We start from the raw sequence: 10,181 nt of genomic DNA on the forward strand, positions 1-10,181 counted from the left end.
ATGCTGTGTGGACACCTGGGCCGGTTTTGTGAGAAGCTGGCGCGCAGGCGGCCCCTGGAGTGGAGGGAGGGGTCTGGCGGCGGCCTGGCCCGGTGCCTGAGCACCCTGGACCTGGTGGCCCTCGGCGTGGGCAGCACCCTGGGGGCGGGGGTGTACGTCCTGGCCGGGGAGGTGGCCAGGGACAAGGCGGGGCCAGCCATCGTCCTCTGCTTCTTGGTGGCCGCCGTGACGTCCGTGCTGTCGGGGCTGTGCTACGCGGAGTTCGGGGCGCGGGTGCCCTGCTCCGGGTCTGCCTATCTGTACAGCTACGTCACCGTGGGACAGCTGTGCGCCTTCGTCACCGGGTGGAACCTCATACTCTCCTATGTCATCGGTGAGATGGCAGGGCCGCTGGGGGGACAACAAACTTCCATCAGGGCAACAGGAGGGGGTGGGGGTCTTCATCCTCCTTCATGAACACTTGGGGGTCCAGCTTCGAGGGGAAGTGGGTAAGTGTGAGGAAAAGCCCCACACTGTTGCCCTAGGCCTAGCCATCGGCCTGCGGGCTGAAGGGTCCCGGGTTGGATTCTGGCCGAGGGCATGCATCTCGGTGGCAGGCTCCATCCCCAGTAGGGGGCGGGCAGGAGGCAGCTGATGGATGCTTCTCTCTCATCAATGTTTCTCACTCTCTACCCCTCTCCCTTCCTCTCTGTAAAATCAACAAAATATATTCTAGAACAGCGGTTCTCAACCTATGGGTCGCGACCCCTTTGGGGGTCGAACGACCCTTTCACAGGGGTCACCTAAGACCATCGGAAAACACACATATAACTACATATTGTTTTTGTGATTAATCACTATGCTTGCTTTAATTATGTTGAATTTGTAACAATGAAATTGGGGGTCATCACAACATGAGGAACTGTATTAAAGGGTCATGGCATTAGGAAGGTTGAGAACCACTGTTCTAGAACGACAACAACCAGGAATCAATGGGAAGGGTAGGAACCGGGGAAGGGTCCCCGTGGGTGAGGGAAGTGTCCCAAGGCTCCTGCCTCACCATGGTGAGGTCTCTGCTCGGCCGCTGCTGGCTTCAGGAGACCCACCCCTGACCACCCGATTTAACATTTTTTTAAAATAAAACATTTTTATTGATTTCAGAGAGAAAGGGAGAGGGAGAGACAGAAACATCAATGATGAGAGAGAATCATGGATCGGCTGCCTCTTGCACGCCCCGCAACCCGGGCCTGTGCCCTAACCGGGAATTGAACTATGACATCCTGGTTCGTAGGTCGACACTCAACCACTGAGCCACACCGGCCGGGCCCAATTTAAAATGTCACCCCTCACCTCCCAGCTCTCCAGGGCCTTCTCCTGTGTTTTCCTTTTTTTTGCATAACGCGGACTCCTTCTGACAAATTAAATAGTTCACCTGTTCTGTGAAACATGGGTCTCCTCTCCCCACCTCATGAGAAGGAGGCGTCCTTGGCCTGGTCGCTCAGTTGATTAGAGAGTTGTTCCCATCCTCCAAGGTTGCTGGTTTGAGGTTTCTCTCTCTTTCTCTCCTCTCTTCCTCGCTCTAAAATAACAAATTAAAAAAATGTTTTTTTAAAAAATATATATTTTATTGATTTTTTACAGAGAGGAAGGGAGAGGGATAGAGAGTTAGAAACATCAATGAGAGAGAAACATCGATCAGCTGCCTCCTGCACACCCCCTACTGGGGATGTGCCCGCAACCAACGTACATGCCCTCGACCGGAATCGAACCTGGGACCCTTGAGTCCACAGGCCGACGCTCTATCCATTGAGCCAAACTGATCAGGGCTAAAAAATATTTTTAAAAAAGGGGCGGGGGAAGGAGAAAGGAAACGCTTTGAGGTGACTCTTTTGCATGTTTGTTTCCCCCCCAAACCTGAGCCCTGGTGCCCAGCAGGGGTGCCGGTCGTTCTGTGAATGAATGAATGAATGAATGTGCCTCCTTCTGGCTGCAGGCAGCGCCAGTGTGGCCAGGGCCTGGAGCTCCGCCATCGACAGCCTGACCGGGCACCACATGTCTCGGGCGCTGCAGGAGAGCGTGCCTCTGCGTGTGCCCTTCCTGGCCAGCTACCTGGACTTCTTCTCGCTGGGCCTGGTGCTGCTGCTCACAGGTGAGGTGGGGCCAGAGACGGGATGGGATGAGCGGGGCATGGAGGGGGAGCAAAGGGGTGGGGAGATGTGAGGCCAGAAAAGGGGATTTTTCCGTGGGAGAAACAGGAAGGCAAGAGGTAGACATTGTTCCCACCCTCGGAACTCATTTTGAGCTGGACCTTTTATTTTTAAATATATTTTTATTGATTTCAGAGAGGAAGGGAGAGAAACATCAATGATGAGAGGGAATCACTGATTGGCTGCCTCCCACAGGCCTCCTACTGGGAATCAAGGCCACAACCCAGGCAGGTGCCCCTGACTGGAATCGAACCCGGGATCCCTCAGTCCACAGGCGGATGCTCTATCCACTGAGCCAAACTGGCCAGGGCTGTAGGATTTCACTTAAAAAAAAAAATTAACAGACTAGAATCTCAGAGGGAAAGTGAGTGTGCATGGGAAGAGATCAACCCAAGACTTTGTATGCATATATGTGTAACCCATGGACACAGACAATAGGGTGATGAAAGTGGGGGGGGGGGCAGCTATAAGGGATTAATGGGGGGTAAAGGTGGCATAGGTAATACTTTCAACAATAAATATGAAAAAAAAGATCAGCCTAAGATATTGAGCGATCCTCCAATGATCTACTCACTGGATGCCAGGGCCCCCCCCTACCCCCCTCAAATGGAGCAATTGGAATGTCTAGGACATCGCCAAATGTCCCTGTGGGACAAAGTCACCTCCAGCTGAGAACCAGTAACTTCCTCTGTACTAAGACCAAAGCTTTAAAAAAAATTATTTTGTATCATTAAAACAGAAATGGAGGTGACATTCCCATAATGGAAAATGAACCATTTTATTTTATTACTAGAGGCATAGTGCACGGGTAGGTCCCCTAAACCTGGCCAGCAATCAGGGTCGATTGGGGCCTTCCACCTGCCGGCCAGGGCCTTCCTTCCCTTGCTACTCGCTGGGGCCTTTCTTCTTTCCACGCTGCCCCCTGATGGTCAGCTCATGTCATAGCGAGCAGTCGGTCTGCCAGTCGAACACCCGTGAAGACAATTTGCATATTGGGCTTTTATATATATATATATGGATTTCCCCACAGCTTTATTGAGATAAAATTGACTTATAACATTGTGTAAGTTTAAGGTGGTGATTTCATACCTGTTTATACTCTGAGTTGGTTACCATGATAAAAAATTAGCCCTATGCCCTAGCCCAGTGGTCAGCAAACTCATTAGTCAACAGAGCCAAATACCAACAGTACAACGATTGAAATTTCTTTTGAGAGCCAAATTTTTTAAACTTAAACTATATAGGTAGGTACATTGTTATTAACTTCATTAGGGTCCTCCTAAGGCTTAGGAAGAGCCACACTCAAGGGGCCCAAGAGCCGCATGTGGCTCACGAGCCGCAGTTTGCCGACCACGGCCCTAGCCGGTTTGGCTCAGTGGATAGTGCATTGGCCTACAGACCAAATCGGCCTCTGGGTTTGATTCTGGTCAAGGGCGTGTACCTTAGTTACAGGTCCCTTGGGTCCAGGCCCTGGTCGGAGGCAACCAATCGATGTGTTTCTATCACATGGATGTTTCTGTCTTTCCCTCTCTCTTCCAATCTCCCTAAAATCAATGGGAAAATATCCTCGGGTGAGAATTGGAAAAAAAAGAAAATCAGCCATTTCAGCCCTGGTGTGTGACTCCCTTGGGTGTCATTCCGTGCACCACAAGGTGGCGGGTGGATTCCAGTTCAGGGCACATACCTAGGTGGCTGATTTGATCCCAACATTCAATTCAGGTTGGGGCACATACAGGAGGCAGCCTATCAGTGTGTCTTCTCCTCTCTCTCTCTCTCTCTCTCTCTCTCTCTCTCTCTTCCCCTCCCTCTTTCTAAAACCAATAAAGTTCTTACAAGAAATCAACCATTCCCGTAACCGGTTTGGCTCAGTAGACAGAGCATCAGCCTGCGGACTGAAGGGTCCCGGGTTCGATTCCAGCCAAGGGCATGTACGTGGGTTGCGGGCACATCCCCAGTAGGAGATGTGCAGGAGGCAGCTGATCGATGTTTTTCTCTCATCGATGTTTCTGACTATCTCTCTCCCTTCCTCTCTGTAAAAAATCAATCAAATATATTTTTAAAAAATCAACCATCAATTTTTTCATTTTTATTTTTTGTTAATCCTCATCCAAGGATATTTTTCCATTGATTTTTAAAAAATATTGATTATTTTTTTACAGAGAGGAAGGGAGAGGGATAGAGAGCTAGAAACATCAATGAGAGAGAAACATCGATCAGTTGCCTCCTGCACACTCCCTATTGGGGATGTGTCTGCAACCAAGGTACATGCCCTTGACCGGAATCGAACCTGGGACCCTGCACTCCACAGGCCGACGCTCTATCCACTGAGCCAAACCGGTGAGGGCTTTCCATTGATTTTTAGAGAGAGTGGGAGGGGGAGAGACTTGAGTAAAAGAAACACCAATGATGTGAGAGAGACACAAAGATGGGTTGCCTCACACTCCTGCCCTGACTGGGGCCAGGGGTCCAGCCTGCAACCGAGGTACATGCCCTTGACTGCAATGGGATCTGGGACCCCTCAGTCCAAGGGCCCACACTCTATCCACTGAGCCCAACCGGCTGGGGCGAAACCCACCATTTTAACGTGTACGGCCCCTACGTACATTCCAAATATTGTGCAGCCACCTTCTTCTAGTTCCAGCACCTTTTCATCGTCTCCAGAGGAAAGCCTGCACCCATTCAGCAGTCCCCGCCCCGCCCCACCCCGCCCCCGGTCACCACTCTTTGGCTTTCTGTCTAGTTTTCTGTTCCATCCTCCCACAGGTGTCCTGGTCCTGGGAGTTCGCGAGTCGGCCCTGGTTACCAAGATATTCACGGGCGTGAACCTCTTGGTTCTCGGCTTCATCGTCCTCTCTGGCTTCATTAATGGACGTCTGCACCGCTGGCAGCTCACGGAGCAGGACTACGAGTTGACCAAATCTGAGTCCAATGGCACCTTGAGGTCAGGAGGGCAATTTTTGTTTGTTTTTTTTTTTTTTTAATATATTTTATTGATTTTTTTACAGAGAGGAAGGGAGAGGGATAGAGAGTCAGAAACATCGATGCGAGAGAAACATCGGTCAGCTGCCTCCTGCACACCCCCTACTGGGGATGTGCCCGCAACCAAGGTACATGCCCTTGACCGGGAATCGAACCTGGGACCCTTGAGTCTGCAGGCCGACGCTCTATCCAGTGAGCCAAACCGGCGAGGGCAGCAATTTTTGTTCTTAAATATATTTTTTATTGATGATTGTAGAAAGGAAGGGAGAGGGAGAGAGAAACATCAATGATGAGAGAGAATCAATAATCGGCTGCCTCCCGCACGCCCCACACTGGGGATCGAGCCCACAACCCGGGCATGTGCCCTGACTTGGAACTGAACGTTGACCTCCTGGTTCATAGGTCGATGCTCAACCACTGAGCCACACCGGCCTGGTGTGAGGGCACTCTTGGCCACAGACGTGTGTGGAGTGCAGAGCTGGGAATGTGGTGGGAAGCAGATCTGGGCGGTGGGGCCGGTGGTGGGGGAATGGACCGGGGCTGTGGTATAATAGAGATGGCTGACCTGCTCACCCTTCTTCTTCCTCGTCCCTTCTCTCACCACAGCCTGGGCCCTCTGGGCTCCGGGGGGTTTGTGCCTTTTGGCTTTGAGGGCGTTCTCCGCGGAGCAGCCACGTGCTTCTATGCGTTTGTTGGTTTTGACTGCATCGCCACTGCAGGTAACGGTCAGGATGCCCCATGGGGGCTGCGGGCCGCCCTTGGGCACAGGGTTGGTGGAAGGTTGGCCCGGCTCCGGGGGAGTTTCAGAAGGAAGAGGGTTTTGTGCCTTCCCCTTGGTGTGTGTCCCTGACCAGACACCCCCTCCCACCGCGCAGGGGAAGAAGCCCGCAACCCTCAGTGGGCCATCCCCCTGGGCACCGTGATCTCGCTCTTCATCTGCTTCTTGGCGTACTTTGGGGTCTCGGCGGCGCTCACCCTCATGGTGCCCTACTACCAGATCAACTCTGACAGCCCCCTGCCAGAGGCCTTCCTCCACGCGGGCTGGCCCTGGGCCAGATACGTGGTGGCTGTGGGGACCCTGTGTGCCCTTTCGTCCAGGTCAGTACCGTCGGCTGCCTCCCCGTCAGCTCCCATCCCCAGCAGCCCCAGCCTTGGGTGGAGAGACGAGGGGAGACACACCTTGAGCTGTGTAGACGCCCTAGCCGGCTTGGCTCAGTGGCTAGGACGTCGGCCTGTGGACTGAAGGCTCTCGGGTTCAATTCCGGTCAAGGGCATGTACTTCGGTTGCAGGTTGGATCCCCAGTTTTGTTCGGGGCGGGTGCGGGAGGCAATTAATCAATGTGTCTCTCTCACATTGATGTTTCTGTGTCTCTCCCCCTCCCTACAACTCTCTCTAAAAATCAATGGAAAAATCCCACTACTAGGAATATATCCCAAGAAACCAGAAACACCAATCAGAAAGGATATATGTAACCAGATGTTCATAGCAGCACAATTCACCATAGCTAAGATCTGGAAACAGCCTAAGTGCCCATCAGTAGATGAATGGATTAGAAAACTGTGGTACATCTACACGATGGAATACTATGCTGCTGTTAAAAAGAAGGAACTCCTACCATTTGCAACATCATGGATGGAACTGGAGAGCATTATGCTAAGTGAAACAACCCAGTCAATGAAGGAAAAATACCACATGATCTCACTCATTCATGGATAATAAAGACCATTACAAACTTTTGAACAATAATAGATACAGAGGCAGAGCTGCCTCAAACTGATTGTCAAACTGCAGTGGGAAGGCCAGAGAGAGTTGGGGGGCAGGAGGGAGGGGAGTAAGAGTTCAACCGAAGGACTTGTATGCATGCATATAAGCATAACTAATGGACATAAGACACTGGGGGGTAAGGGAGGGTAGGGGTTTGTCAAGGGCGGGGGGGAAAAAAGGACACTTATGTAATACCCTTTGTAATACTGTAAGCGAAAAATAAAAAAAAAAAAAAAAAAAAAAAAAAAATCAATGGAAAAATATCCCCAGGTGAGGATGAACAACGAAGTGTGGGCCAGGCCTGGGAAGCCCAGCCTGCCCGCTGACGATCACCACACATACGTTTCCCTTCCCTCCGCCAGCCTCCTGGGCTCCATGTTCCCCATGCCGCGGGTGATCTTGGCCATGGCAGAGGACGGACTCCTGTTCCGGGCACTTGCCCAGGTCCACCCCCGAACACACACCCCCATCGCAGCCACTGTAGTATCTGGAACTCTTGCAGGTGAATAAGCCAAACCCACCCCATTGCCATCCAATCCCCTCCGCTGGGATGTCCCCAGTGGGTCCTCACCCGCTCCCCACGGTGTCTGCGCCCTCCTTGCAGCGCTCATGGCCTTCCTCTTCGAGATCAACAACCTCGTGGACCTCATGTCCATCGGAACCCTGCTGGCGTACTCCCTGGTGGCCTTTTCCGTGCTGGTTCTCAGGTGAGGCCCCACTAAGTTTATTTTAAAATTGATTTCAGAGAGGAAGGGAGGGGAGGGAGAGTCAGAAACATCAACGATGAGAGAGAATCTCTCATCAGTTGCCTCCTGCACAGCCCCTCACTGGGGATCAAGCCCACAACCCGGGCATGTGCCCTGACTGAGAATGAAACTGGGACCTCCTGGTTCTTAGGTCATCAACGCTCAACCATGAGTGACCGCGGCTTGGGCTCATGAGGGAAGAGAGAGACAGAGACAGAGAGGCATCATGGTAGCCTTCCATATACTCTCCAAATGGGGACGAACCCTCAGCTGGGCATGTGCCCTGACCACGCATGGAACCTGGGACCTTAGATGCACTGGAGGATGCCCCCCCAGCTGAGCCCCCCGGGCCAGGGCTTGAACCCAAGGTTCCTGATGGGGGGGCGGCTCCTCTATTGCCTTCATGCGGCCTCCTCAGGGTGCCGCTCCACTCGGCTGGGGGAGGGGCCGTGTGATGTTGGGCGGGGAGAGGCGGTGTGAAGGTTGCAGGCATGTCTCTCATCCAGGTACCAGCCAGACCAGCATTTAAGCCAGAACGAGAAGACGGAGGTGGAAATAACGGAGATAAAGCCTGGGCTTGACGCCGGTTCCCAGGAACCTGTACCTGAAGCAGGATTGGCGGGCGCCCTAAGCAGCCTGTGGAGCCCCGAGAGCGCCGTCCCCACCCCGCAATCTGGCCACATCGTCTATGAATGTGCCTTGCTGCTGGGTGAGCAGTGGGCTGGCTCTTTGGTGGTGCCTGAGGGTGACGGGATGAGGCGGGAGTGGGTGCCTGTGGAGGACTGGTGGACAGGTGACGGCCCATATTTTTGTTCCTGATGTCACTCCATTGATTTTTAGAGAGAGTGGAACTGGGGGTGGGGTTGCGGGGAGAAGCATCGATGTGGGAGAGACACATAGATCGGATGCCTCCCGCACTAGGGATCGAACCTGCCACCCAGGCACATGTCCATGAACCAAACCTGTGACCAAACCTGAGGTGCTCGGGCTGGCGCTCTAACAGTGAGTGACCCCAGCCAGGGCGTGATGGCCCATGTTGGGGTGGGCAGTCTGAGGGTGGGATGTGACCCAAGCCCTCAACACCTTTGGCTTCTGGCCTTGACCTGTTCTCCTCCACTCGCCCCTGGCAGCTCTCCTGCTGACCGTCCTGAGCCTGGTCCTGGCCCGGTGGCCCGGCCGCCTGGTCTCCGGGGACCCGGTGGCCACAGCGGTGACTGCTCTGCTGCTGCTGCTCATTGTGGGGCTCACTTTCATCCTCTGGAGGCAGCCCCAGAGCCCAGCTCCTCTTAGCTTCAAGGTGGGTGACCTGGGGACCCCAGTCTACCTGCCTGGAGGGAATGAACTCTGCCCACCTCTCTGGACCAGGGATGGCAGGGGGAGGGGTACAACGAATGGACCGCTCCCCGACCCACACTCTGCTCAGGAGCATGCGGTGGGGTTCCCCCTCTGAGTGGGCGTGGAGGGCGTGGCCTGAGCAGGACTGAGCTCTCCCTTCCCACCCGTGGGTGGGGGCGGGGTGTCCCTCTGGAGCGTCTGGTGTGTTCAGCGATGACCTGGCTTTGCCCACAGGTCCCCGCCCTGCCTGTCCTGCCCCTGGTCAGCATCTTTGTGAACATGTACTTGATGATGCAGATGACCTCTATGACCTGGGCCCAGTTTGGCATCTGGATGGCGATTGGTAAGTGGCCTCTTGGGGGACCGAACCCAACCTCCTTCCCACCACCGTCCCCACCCAGCCGTCTCAGGTGCCCTAACAGGAGGCCCAGGGGGCACTGTCCCGTCTCATGGTCTCGTGTCCGTCCCAGGCTTCGCCATATACTTTGGATACGGGATCCGGCACAGCTTGGAGACCAGTGAGCCACAGCCAGCCGCCTCCAGCTCTCACACACGCCTCTAGTGGGATTAGCGTGACCACAGGCGCCGGATGCTGCCTGGCATCTCCTCACGCTGCAGCCCCTTCCGGTTCCACGGAGCCTCTGAGCCTGTGTGGAGTGTGAAGGTGGGACGCACCCGGAGCCCTGCTCACTGCCCACTTGCCAAGGCAGACACACACGGGGACAGTGCACACTGCTGGGGCGGAGAGATGCGCTCTCGCAACGCCAGTCGGACAGGGACCCGCCGGCCACCGGAGGAGGAAATGGAATATTCCCCGCACGGAGGGGACCCCCCTGTGCCCACTTCCAGAGAGAACAGATTGCCCCGTGGGTGAAAAGACCTGTTTCAACTCCGTGGTGTCAACAGTGCACTTTTTCGGGGTAATTTTTAATTAAAAAAGGTTTTTTCTCAATTACAGTTGACATTCAGTATTATGTTCGTTTCAGGTATACAGCATCGTGGTGAGATGCTTATGTAATTTATGAAGGGGTCCCCCTGACCCTGTAATATTCATTATAATATTATGGACTATGTGCCCGTGTTGTACTTCTTATCCCTTCACCCTTTTGCACCCAGCACTGCCCTGTCACACTCCCATCTGGCAATTATCAGTCTGTTCTCTGTATCTCA

The 10,181-nt window shown here is 53.7% G+C and overlaps 1 protein-coding gene across 1 annotated transcript; it reads left to right on the forward strand.

The window, feature by feature from the left end:
* Positions 1–9,573, forward strand: SLC7A3 (solute carrier family 7 member 3). The gene is made up of 11 exons (XM_070402536.1): positions 1–373; positions 1,973–2,128; positions 4,950–5,127; positions 5,772–5,884; positions 6,041–6,263; positions 7,293–7,432; positions 7,535–7,637; positions 8,183–8,385; positions 8,807–8,973; positions 9,246–9,354; positions 9,482–9,573. Exons 1-11 carry the CDS (start codon positions 1–3, stop codon positions 9,571–9,573), a joined length of 1,857 nt encoding a protein of 618 aa, XP_070258637.1.
* Positions 9,574–10,181: the final 608 nt, after the last annotated feature.

Source organism: Myotis yumanensis, unplaced genomic scaffold (genome assembly GCF_028538775.1).
Source record: "Myotis yumanensis isolate MYYU_CA2020_CCGP unplaced genomic scaffold, mMyoYum1.0.hap1 SCAF_23, whole genome shotgun sequence".
Taxonomy (NCBI): Eukaryota; Metazoa; Chordata; class Mammalia; order Chiroptera; family Vespertilionidae; genus Myotis; species Myotis yumanensis.

Bases quoted from the DNA above. Each gene is read 5' to 3' on its own strand.
- SLC7A3 (XM_070402536.1), top strand. From the start codon at position 1: ATGCTGTGTGGACACCTGGGCCGGTTTTGTGAGAAGCTGGCGCGCAGG. The intron at 5,885-6,040 runs GTAACGGTCAGG...CCCACCGCGCAG, and splicing joins TGACTGCATCGCCACTGCAG to GGGAAGAAGCCCGCAACCCT. The intron at 7,433-7,534 runs GTGAATAAGCCA...CCCTCCTTGCAG, and splicing joins AGTATCTGGAACTCTTGCAG to CGCTCATGGCCTTCCTCTTC.